General features: G+C 41.3%; 1 protein-coding gene across 2 annotated transcripts in view; it reads left to right on the top strand.

Annotated features, from left to right (window-relative positions):
• Positions 1–12,158, top strand: part of flt4 (fms related receptor tyrosine kinase 4) — a 47,170-nt gene that overhangs the window by 32,650 nt on the left and 2,362 nt on the right. The window contains exons 13-29 of one of the 2 annotated variants that reach the window (XM_061048652.1): positions 1,054–1,413; positions 1,962–2,108; positions 3,184–3,315; positions 3,870–3,976; positions 5,340–5,475; positions 5,953–6,057; positions 6,294–6,407; positions 6,919–7,007; positions 7,191–7,350; positions 7,439–7,533; positions 9,398–9,520; positions 9,710–9,821; positions 10,081–10,180; positions 10,434–10,539; positions 10,633–10,754; positions 10,948–11,068; positions 11,263–11,348. In XM_061048652.1, coding sequence (XP_060904635.1) covers positions 1,054–1,413; positions 1,962–2,108; positions 3,184–3,315; positions 3,870–3,976; positions 5,340–5,475; positions 5,953–6,057; positions 6,294–6,407; positions 6,919–7,007; positions 7,191–7,350; positions 7,439–7,533; positions 9,398–9,520; positions 9,710–9,821; positions 10,081–10,180; positions 10,434–10,539; positions 10,633–10,754; positions 10,948–11,068; positions 11,263–11,348 — 2,215 coding nt within the window. Of the gene's footprint in view, positions 1–1,053; positions 1,414–1,961; positions 2,109–3,183; positions 3,316–3,869; positions 3,977–5,339; positions 5,476–5,952; positions 6,058–6,293; positions 6,408–6,918; positions 7,008–7,190; positions 7,351–7,438; positions 7,534–9,397; positions 9,521–9,709; positions 9,822–10,080; positions 10,181–10,433; positions 10,540–10,632; positions 10,755–10,944; positions 11,069–11,262; positions 11,349–12,158 lie in introns of both variants that reach the window. The other variant, XM_061048651.1, reaches the window with a different exon arrangement.

Below are 12,158 nucleotides of genomic sequence, written 5' to 3'. Positions count from 1 at the left end.
CTCGGGCAAAAGCTCAAGGCCACACAAGGTCACAAGGCTAAAACTTATTTCATTGAAAAAGTCACATGGCTCAACAAGAATGAATCCTGGTCCTTTTAATAATTACGTGTCTGGGTAAGTAATTGTCTTTTAGTTTTTATTCAGTAAAGCTGAATAACCCAAACTACGTCTGCAATACGCTATATCAACATCAATCAATCATCAATTCAATCATCTTTTTTTGTATAGCCCCTATTCATAAGAAATGTTATCTCAGGACACTTGACAAACAGAGCAGGTTCTAGACCTTACTCTTTATTATTGTTATTAGCATAGCAATGCTTAACAACAATAGGAGTGAAAATACAGATTGTCTTTGATTATTCAAAAGAAGAAGATGGTATCTTTTTTTAATCCCTCGAGGGGTAATTCAAGTTTACACTCTCATTGAGACATTCTGCACACACATGGGCTGAAATACACACGACACATGCACAAACAGGGTCTAATCAGAGACTAATGGAGAGAGAGTGAGGGGCTGCACATGCACACGTGCTCAGGAAGGGAACTTGCACTTCTCCAGCTACGAGACCAATTTCCAGACTTGTTCCGCACTGGGACTTGAACTGGCGACCCTCCAATTTCCAACCTAAGTCCCTACAGACTGAGCTACTGCTGCCCCAAGACATACTGCCCCCCATTATTAACGTTTAATGCCATAGTTCCTTTATGAAAAAGGATCAGTATGGTTTGGCAGTATTTTCAGCAGCCTTTTGTGTGAACATAATTATTATTTCCTCTGGTAGTTTTTACTTTTACTTGCTGGAGGCCCTGTTTGCTCATAAAATATATATGAAGAGGGAATAGCTCCAATCCAAATGAGAACTCCTCACACATGCCTTGTTTCTAGTTATCCAAAACCAAAATCAGAAAAAAATCCTTTGGACTGATGAAAGCACAGAACAGCAATTGCAGATTTTTGCTTGATTGGTATTTTCACCAAAGTCCTGTACTCCAGCTCTGTATGTTTATGTAATCTCACCGGCCCACCTGCCTTTCTTTGTATCTACAAAGCCATCCCTGAGGGGTTCAGCCTGGATGTTCAACCTTCAGAGAATTCCCTGGAGCAGGAGAAAGTGTCTCTGTGCTGCAGCGCCGACAACTACACCTACGAGCAGCTTCAATTGTACCGCCTCGACCCCCGGGCCCTGCAGGACGAGCAGGGCAGTCCCCAGGAGCTGGACTGCAGGAGCGTGCACCTCTACGCGGACACTCTGGACGGCCAGCTCTCCTTCCAGGAGCCCTCTAACAGCTGGATCCTGGACTTCAACATCCAAGCTGTACAGCTACAGGATGAGGGTCATTATGTGTGCGAGGCTCAGAGCAGGCGTAGCGGGGAGAAACAGTGCCTGTTCAGATACATCTCTGTCAAAGGTGAGGGATAAAAGAGATGAAAGCTGCAGACACAGACATATATACACACATCGCCTGGCGAAGTGGAGTCGCTTTAACTGAAGCTAATTATAGAGAAAAGCTCAACCCTTTGGCAGCAGAAACACACACAGGTCTCAATGGGCATGGAAGAGATGCTGGAGGCTTAAAAAATACACACACTAACAGGAAAGTGCCCACGCAGCCTGATACCCACATCGACACTTTACACTCAGAGTACCTGGTGTTTGCACAGCATCAGTATGTAGTGACAGAAAACAGAGCTGAGAGACTGCAGGGCTGAAATGCTCTCACAAATCCTTACTTCATTCATGTTGTGCGCTGTTACCGTGCATCTGTGCCTGCAGGATGGATGTACATTTTAATGGGATTTTTTACTTTTGCTCTCTGTCAATCCCAGAAGACCTTTCTGCGATCATCATGTACATTTACAGCATTCAAAGTTCACAATAATGCAGACAATAACATTGACTTCTCCGTCTGTCTCCCACTCTCACTCTCACTCTCACTCTCTCTCTTTTTCTGAGTAGCCCTGGAGGCGCCCCGTTACAGGCGCAGCCTCACCAATCAAACGGTGAATGTAACCGAGTCCCTGCGGATGGAGTGCGACGTGGAGGGCAGACCCCTGCCTCGCCTCTCCTGGTTCAAAGACAACCGGCCTCTCCACCAAATGTCAGGTGCGTGAACATCCCTACCCAGGAGATGCATATGTTTTCACAACAACGCAGGTGCCCTTCCACCCACCCAGCAGCCACACAATCTGACACAAAGCAAGAGTTACTCATGACGTTTGCCACCTCTGTGTCTTTATTTGGCAGTACTCCTATCTTTAGATTTGTTTTCTGGTAAAACACAAGTTTCTGACAACCCCTCATAATCACTGCCACTTCTTCTGTCAAAGTAATCACCATCACTACTGTCTTCTTTGTACTTAATTTGTCATATTACTACTATTTCTCCATGAGGCACAGTTTCTTTATTTGGCTCTCATACACTTCATAGTCTATATTTCACATTTTGATCTGCTGTGTTTTATCATTTCGACACTGTATTTCGGGTGCAATTTGGCAAGTCATTTTCCTTCAGTATTATAGAAACTCTGTTTTATCTTATCTTCTCCTGCTAAATGTGTTAATTATTGCTTCACATTGGAATAAAAACTGAAACAATAAGTTATGGGATTATTTAGTAATTTATTTTCTGTCCTTTGGCAGAAGTTGCCATCTTTTCTTTCGCATTTAGTGTCACAGTAAATGGCAAACAGGGTACTAAAAGGACACACAAGCACAACTACACAACCACCCACCAGCTCCACACACACTCACTGTTGAGCTGAACAAATGTGTCAAACACAAACAGTAACAGGAAGGCTTGAACGGGTGTAGCATATGTGCACACTTACCCACACCCACACATTAAACCCCGCGGCCGATAGACACGGCTCATTAGCTTTCTCAGCGGCTTCACTTCTTAACATCTGAAGGATATGGAGGCGGGGGAGGAAGGGAGAGGAGGGATGGTCAATAGGGGTCTGAGTGACAGCTGTTGCTCTGGGTTTACTCAGAGGGGCTTTTGGAACACATGGCTGCTGCCCTGGACGACAGGATTATAAATAAATATGATTGATTAGAACCCAAGTGTGACAAGAATTCAAGAGTATTGTGAAATATGTTTCTGAGTTTATGAAAGTGTTCAGGTGTGGCATTGTGTGTGTGTGTCTGTGTGTCACTAATCACAAGTGCCCCCTTGCAGGGATCCAGCTTCAGGATTCAAACCGCACGCTGAGTATCCAGCGAGTCAGAGAAGAGGACGCGGGGCTTTACACCTGCACCGCCTGCAACCAGCGGGGTTGCGTCCACTCTTCGGCTGCCGTCAGGGTCATCGGTGAGACACACACACACAGACACACACACAGAAACAAACTGTTATGCACCACCTGTATCCACTCATGGACTCTTGCAGCTGACGTGCTTTTTTCTCGAGTGCACTCAGGACTGAAATCACTGTCGCCCTTGAGCTCTCATCTCTGCACAGAAAACAGTTTGGTTTTAGTGGTTCATCTCTTTCAATTTTCACTGCAGCTGTAGATGTTATGCTTTAGTTATGAACAGCTCTCCTAAGTGAAATCAAAGTCATTGACTGCTGGGATATTATGTATTCAGAATGAGTTATTTAACGAGTCTGCTGGAAGTGTGCTCATGATCAATGGCTGAATTGAGTAAATGGCTGTTGAGCACATTTATGTAAAGCAGAAGTTTTAATTAAAGGAGCTCGAATTAAAACCGGGACATATAGTTTGTAATACAGCACCCCCTACAGGAACAAGAGGGTGATTTCATCAAAAAGAGACTGAATAAAGGAAAGCTTTCTGATTCTCAGCATTCCAAACTTCTCAACAAAACGGGATTTTCTTTCCATGCATCTTTCTTTCTGTTCAGGTTCGAGTGACAAGGCCAACGTGGAGATTGTAATCCTCATCGGGACCGGAGTCATCGCTGTTTTCTTCTGGGCCCTGCTCATCCTAATCTTCTGCAATGTGAAGAGGGTCAGAGGGCACCACTTTCCTCTGTGTGTCTGTGTGTTTGTAGGAGAAACTGACAGGCTGTGACGAAGACACCTTAACCTCTGACTCCAAACATGTCTGTTGACAATTCAGCCGTTTGATCTTTGGGAGTCTGTGGTTGCACACTGATTTCTGCTGGGAGTGGCTCTAATTAGCGTTTAGCAATAAGGACGTCTATAATGAGGCTCAAATCGCTTTGATTTCTCCTCACTAGGTCCCACAGTACATCACCTCGTATAGTGGCCGTGTAGTGAGCCCAGAGTAAGATGATGGAATAACAAATTAATTAAGACATGACATTAATTCCTCCCCTAAATGATACCACATCTTTACCTTTTTCTGTTATGCCCATTTCTTCACTTGTACCCTAGTTTACAAACTAAAAACATTTCATTGAAAAAAAAACATCTGAAAATGGAGATCAGACATCACATGAACTCCTCTAGTCATGATAACTTTATTAATCCAAGAGAAAAGAGTCTAAACTTAACTCAACTCTCTAAAATTCATATAGAGCTCATACACAGCCCCTAAAAGATTATACAATCTGTTGCCCACTGTATATGTTAATATCATATGCAGTGCATAGTTAGTGTAGGAATTGATTATAACTATATCTAAAGAGCCCTTTCTTCCCCTTGATTGTAATACTCTTAATAAGTTTGCATCAGCCATATGGGTACATGTGTGCAAACTCTCAATATTGTAAAAAAAAAAAGAATCATAAAACATACACAAATTAAGAACTCTTTGTTTTTAGTACTACATCATAAACATCATAACATCAGCTAGGTTTGAGACAGAAATAGTCAGTGACCATAAGATATCACTATGTATGGAGATTTATACAGTTAATAAATGGATAGACGTATACAAGGTGCATCCAAAACTGGAAGGAATCAAATATACTGAAAGAGCCAGCTCTGTAGAGGTCTGAACAAAAAGACTTTGATAGATAAGTCCAAGCAGAGGAAAACAAAAGTTTATTTAAATTATCAAAAACATAAAGGGCTTTTTTAACCTCACACTTTGCCTGATTTCAATATATTTTTTATGTTTAATATAAAGTCATGAAACATATATAATTATTCTTAGTATGGTCAAATGTCCTTTACACATATAAAATATCCCTTTGACTGAAGAGAAAACATCACATTGGCAAGAATAACATGTTGAATACACACTTCAGTAGTCGCTTGATGTTTCCTTTTTTTTGTGTGTAACCTTTCCCTTATCCTTCTGGTATTTTTGTGCTGTGTTTCCAGAACCTCATTTACTATATTTACACCATTCAGCCAGCGACCTCCTCCCCTTATGTTACCGCCTTCTTTTTCCTGAACCTCAGGTTAACCCCGCTGACATAAAGACAGGCTATCTGTCAATCATCATGGACCCGGGGGAGGTGCCTCTGGATGAGCAGTGTGAATATTTGCCCTACGACTCCTCGCAGTGGGAGATCTCCAGAGACAAACTCCGGCTGGGTGAGCATTTAGGAAAGATAGGGTGAAATGGTACGGATGGATGATGGGATAAATGAGCGAATGGGAGAGAGGGAGTGTGTGAGGAAATCTACAGGAGGGGATGAGAGCAAATAGATGGATGAAACTGAATTAGTTTTCCATTTTGCCGAATGCTTAATGGCATGAGTTTGGATTGCAGCCAGCTGGGCAGAGTGCTGCCAAGTGAAGAGCTAATGTTAAAAAATGTGCTCATTCACAGTACGGCTTTCTAAAAAAACGCCCCGGGGTAACGCATCTGTTCCACTACAGCAGCATAGGGGAACATGTTGTTTTCCAAATGCTGCAATTGAGATTCTAATACCTCCCCTCTTGTCTATAAGGAGGCCAGATGCATTTACATGTTGCCACCACAACTGTTTATGAATTCCAGTCAGACTAAAAACCCAATCTTCATAGTTCAATAAACATGAATATTCTGTCTCTCTCCCTCCGATATAGGGAAGGTTTTAGGTCACGGGGCTTTTGGAAAAGTGATCGAGGCATCATTCTATGGCATCAGCAAGAGCAGCAGTTTGGACACAGTGGCTGTTAAGATGCTGAAAGGTGAGATCTGATGTCGTGTGTGTGTAAACTGAGCTCGATTGTTGTGAAGAAGTCTCTAACAGGACACTGATGCACAAACGTAAAATAGTTATTTATCAGAATTAAAAAAAATATATATATATATATATATTGTCAATTCTGGACAGTATATGTGTATTGTTATGTGCATTTCTGATACAAACTTAACAGTAAGCTTAATTTGATGCTTCATGTTCCACGTGTCGTGTGTGTTTCAGATGGAGCCACAGCCAGTGAGCATAAGGCCTTGATGTCAGAGCTAAAGATCCTGATTCACATCGGAAACCACCTGAATGTAGTGAACCTGTTAGGAGCCTGCACCAAACCTAATGGTGAGAAAATCATATTTAAATGTCATATATTTATAACACAGTGTTTGTAGATTACCAGTAACACATTACACTTCTTAAAGTCTAATTCAACACAGTCACATGACGTTGGTTAATGCAGATTTCTAATGTATTTGTAGTAGGAACATATGAGATGTTTTTCATCCCCTGCAGCTTCAAGGCAGCATTTTAAAGAGCAGACCGATATAAAACGTTCAACAGCTGCCTCTCTTTTTCTTCGACACCCCTAATTTAACATCCATACATCACATCGACCCTACAGAGCACATTTTTGGGGGACAAACATCTGACAGTGTTTATCCTCAACAAAAGCTGTAATTTATCCTTACTGCTACCCTGGGGCAGGAAATGTTTGAAGGCTGTCGTAGTTTTCAACATGTTGTTGAATAAATGAGCCCCGAAAAATTTAGCATTTGTCGTTTCTTTTCCCCCTTACAAAGAACAGTTATGATACAAACAGAAAAAGAGATAAACAAGGTGTCTGTATTTCCAGGTCCATTGATGGTGATAGTGGAGTACTGCAAGTATGGGAATCTGTCCAACTTTCTGCGAGCCAAGAGAGAGTTCTTCCTCCCGTACAGGGTATCTACACCACTCAACTTAAACTGTTTGAATGTGATTATGTATCTGCAGCTTAAACCCTATGAATAATCCTTTCCTCTTTTGTTCCCTCTGACTGTATTTTCTTCCCACAATTGTTAAACTATGACACATTTGTTGTGTAATGCCTCGTTGATATGTATTTTGAATTGTTGTTCCACTTAGGACCGCTCTCCTAAAACACAGAGCCAGGTGAGACGGATGATTGAGGCGGGTCAAATAGACCAGAGAGCTCACCAAGAACTTTCCCCCTCCGACTCCCGCCTCATCAATCCTCCGCCTCCATCATCAAACACGTCCATTCAGACTCCTGCTGTGGAGAAAAGTAAGCCTGTTTTAATTGAAGAAAGTTGTTTTTGTTTTTTTACTCATAACAACTCATTAACTTATTTTCTTTCTATGAATCTCTGCAGTGGAGGACTTGTGGAAAACGCCTCTGACAATAGAAGATCTCATTTGCTACAGCTTCCAGGTGGCTCGTGGGATGGAGTTCTTGGCCTCCAGAAAGGTTAATTGTCTGCTTTACACCGATAATTAGAAACTGAGCTGTGCTGAATTGTCACCAGAGGTTTTTTCTTCAGGGCTCTGTCAATTATTAATCATGTGACCATGAACCTGAGCTGTGCCATTAATGCACACTGTATACTCATTTTAAGCAGGTATCCTTTTTTTGAGAACTATCTTTATTATCGTACTTACAGTCTTTTACCAACCAAAATAATAACACAACATATAACTGAGTTTACACTATTCAAGAGTGATCACACACTACTACTGTGGTTAGCGCTGTTGCCTCTGAGCGAGGAGGTTCTTGGTTAGAATCCCTGTCGGACTGGGCTTCTCTGTGTGGAGTTTGCATGTTCTCCCTGTGCACTCTGGCTTCCTCCCACAGTCCAAAGACATGCTCGTTAGGTTGATTAGTGACTCTAAATTGCCCGTAGGTGTGAATGTGAGTGTGGCTGGTTGTCTGTCTCCATAAGTCAGCGCTGTGATTAACTGGTGAACAGTCCAGGGTTTACCCCGCCTCTCGCCCCAATGACAGCTGGGATGGGCTCCAGCCCCCCCGCGACCCCGAAAAGTTATATAATGGATGGATGTCCCACAATGCAGTGCAGTTTCATTGGCAGCTGTGTACAAAAATAACAGTTTGATGGTCTTAGCCACACAATAATGAGTTCTGCTTTTCTAAAATATAAACTGCATTTGTATTCTAACTACAAAGTGTCATACTATAATAGTTGTTATATAATGTACATTTACTTGATTATTTAATTTGCGATACATTTGAGGACATTTCAGACACTGATGGAAAGAGTAGCACTACAGGAAGCTAGAAATCTTCCTTTACATGTAACAGTCCTGAATTCAGTTTACATAGAGTAATAGGAAAAAAGAAACAGTATGTATCAAAAGTAAAAGAAACCATTATGCAGTACAGCCTATTTCTATATTTTTCAATATTTCAGATACAGTTTAAGTCATACATATATATACATATATATATATATATATATATATTGTTCTGAACCATGAAAAGAAACAAAGGTTTTATCCTTGTTGTTTAGTATGAAATCAAATTATTCTATTCATTGAGTCATTCTTTTGACAGTGAGTTGTTGACACATATCAGGTCAGTAAATGTAAACAATAATTTTCATGAAGACTTTAATTTTAGTCGATTACAAAAATATTAAAAATGAAATTTTAATCATTTGAGTTTGCCATCATTTTATGAATCCATTTGAATAAATTTGAATGAATAAAGAAGTTGCACAAAATTTAACAAAATAAATGATATTAGAAATAATGGAATACCTTTTTGTACGTGTTCATAGAAAGTTAAAGCCTACGTCTGTTGCTCATACATTTCCTGGTAATCAGAAGAATTATAAAAAAAAATAGAGCCAACAAAGGTGGCTTCAAATGATAACTGAAGAATGTTCTGGAGTCTAATCGGTTAAGTAGACCGTCAGACTTTAAATGACTCTGTCAAAACGGATATGAGCGTACAGGAACATTCAGGTGAAAGCTTTGTGAGCGATGTCGGATCTCTCGCAGTGATTCCACATTACTCTGTCTTATTAAGACATTGTCCAGTCCCAAATAGAAACGGGCGGAGAGACGCACACACACACATTCAAAACTTTGAGGTCATTTCAAGGTCACTAAAATGCAATGATGCTATTAACCCACTCCTCAAGTCTGTAACCAAAGAAAACAAGGGGAAAGCAATGCATGCAAACACTCCTTCAAACACACAAGCACACAAGCACTCACACACACACACACACACACACACACACACACACACACACACACACACACCTGTCTGCAGTGTTATGATGCATGTGTGGTCGTGCGTGTATCCACAGTGTATCCACAGAGACTTGGCAGCCCGGAACATTCTCCTGTCAGAGAACAACATCGTGAAGATCTGTGACTTCGGCCTGGCGAGAGACATCTACAAAGACCCCGACTACGTCAGGAAAGGAAATGTACGCAATCCTCACACTCACTCTAATCCTCCAGCTGAATCATCCAGCCATATTTACTGTGGGGAAATAACAAACCTCCTTTTTGTTGTTTTTTCACCGCCCACATAATGTTTCACCTTTACAGCACGTGTGGTTTCTGATTCTGTCACTATCTTGTAATAGGCGTCTGATGTTTTAATGTTCCCTCAGGCTCGTCTTCCTCTGAAGTGGATGGCTCCAGAGAGCATCTTTGACAAAGTCTACACCAGCCAGAGTGACGTCTGGTCTTTTGGAGTTCTTCTCTGGGAAATCTTTTCACTCGGTAAAAAGAATCAACAAAGTCATTACACACACACACACACACACGCACACACACACACATCTTTTTACAAGGAGTCATGCGCATAGAAATCAAAGGAATAGAGTTTCAATACCTCCTGCAGAGCAGTGGGGTATCTATCGATTTCTCTTCCTTCAAAAAGCTTTTCATAGAGAGAGTAAATACTCACCACTGGTATCCAAACGAACAGCAAGTAAACCTGACGTGTCGCTGAATGTCTCCTTCTTTTGTGCTCCCTCAGGTGCATCTCCGTACCCGGGAGTACAGATTGATGAAGACTTTTGCAAACGATTGAAGGATGGCGTCAGGATGAGAGCACCAGAGACCGCCTCACCTGAAATGTGAGCAAAGGCCTTTGATTGATTTTTTGTGTGTGTGTTAATTTAACATCTAAAGAAACTGATCCTGTGCTGCCAAAAACCTTCTGTAGGTCTAAGTGTCATGATTTAATGTTACCAAACTCAAGAGAAAGGTCTTAGGTAACCATACATATCCTCATTTTAATTCAGTTTTAATAAGAGAGGACTTCAAAGTAATTTGACGAAGTGAAAGAGCAGTCTTCTTTGTTGTGATGTTGCTGCCCTCTGCTGGTAGATACGGCATCATGCTGGCCTGCTGGCAGGGCGAGCCCAAAGAGCGCCCGCCGTTCCCGTCTCTGGTTCAGATCCTTGGAGACCTTCTACAGGACAACAGCCTGCCTGTGAGTTCACTCGTCTGACCTGTTACTAGTTTGTTCAGAGTTTTCAGGGATTCATTTATTTTATTTATTTATTATTTTACAAATTCTCTTCAGGATGGAAAGGACTACGTTCTGAACTCCTCACAGAGCTCAGAGGATGACGGGTTCTCACAGGTCTCTTCACGGCCTCCTTCTGAGGAGGAGCTGAGACTGGCCTGCAACACTCTGCCCTCCAGGTACTCCTGCATGATGTTGACTTTTAAGAACACATTATTGAAAACTATCCTTAGAAATCATCACAGTCAACAATACATTTTCCACATATCTTATCTTCACTGGATTTTGTTTTTAATCCCTCTGGCATTTGTTTGTCACCTGGTGGCTCTTTGTATGTCTAAATCTGATTATTTTTCTCCCCTCCTGTAGCAGGTATTATAACTGCGTGCCCTTTGCCAGCTGTGTGTTTGTGGGACCCTCTAAAGTCTGCCAGCCCAGAGTGAAGACATTTGAGGAGTTGCCCCTGGAGATGCACCAACAGAAAGCTCCTCAAGTAAGCTCCTTATCCGCACATCAGATGCTGAAAATGTGAACCGACAGGTGACATTTTGCAGATGGCATTTGACTTTAACAATTTTCTCATCAGATAATTAGACCTAAATAGTTGCCGCTGACAGAGACAGACAAAGCAGCGCGCTCAATCGAAGGCGTTTTATTCACATGCTGTCCCACCGTGTCTCTTCACAGGACAACCAGACGGACAGCGGCATGGTGCTGGCCTCCGAAGAATTTGAGAGAATTGAACACAAGCACAGGGGAGCGTCCTCAAAAAGGTTACTGATACAAAGCTGTGATCTATGTAACTGAGTGAAAGTAAAAGGTGACACACACAAGAGACATTTCAAATAGGCTGACAGTTATTTAATGTCAGTGTTTGACATTTGGATGGCTTACTACTGCCAACACGATGACTCTCAGGGTAAAGATATATATTTTCAAAGCCTGGTGGTTTTATAGATTTCAGAGTTCAGGAGTTTGTAAGAGTAGACAGGCATTATGTATGGCTCAAAACCAGTAGAAAATAGTCCCTTAAAGCCTTTTGTGTAGTGAAACTGCAGTACATCTGTGAAGGAAGTAAGCATCCGCTGAGTCTGGATGTAAGCATGAATACATGAGTGGGATACAATCTGAGTCATTTAAACCGAGGACAAGTACTTTAGTAAATACTTAAAACTACATCTTAAAAACACATAACAAAAAAGGTTATGCCTACAAGTAAAGAATAAGCTGCCTTTATACATCAGCTCACTCCTTCTGCATGACTAATCATCACATGAATCCTCTGAGACTGTAGAGCCAATCAGAGACTACCAGAGCTGTAAACAACCTCTGCTGCTTATGTATATATTTTACTATAAAAATGAAAGCCTGATTGTTTTTTAAAGTTAGTTTTAACAATTCTACATTTTTAACACGTCATGGGAAATCAATAAGTAGCCAGCAGCAACATAAACAGAGGTACAAACGGGGATATTATTAAACAAGACTGGCTCAAAACAAAAACTATACAAATATGAAAAAAACTAAGGTAGTCAGAGTATAGTTCATTAAGAAAATGAGGAAGCTCATTATCACATTAGACA

The sequence above is a fragment of the Labrus mixtus genome, chromosome 10 (genome assembly GCF_963584025.1).
Source record: "Labrus mixtus chromosome 10, fLabMix1.1, whole genome shotgun sequence".
Lineage (NCBI taxonomy): Eukaryota > Metazoa > Chordata > Actinopteri > Labriformes > Labridae > Labrus > Labrus mixtus.
This window is presented reverse-complemented; position numbering and strand designations above follow the sequence as displayed.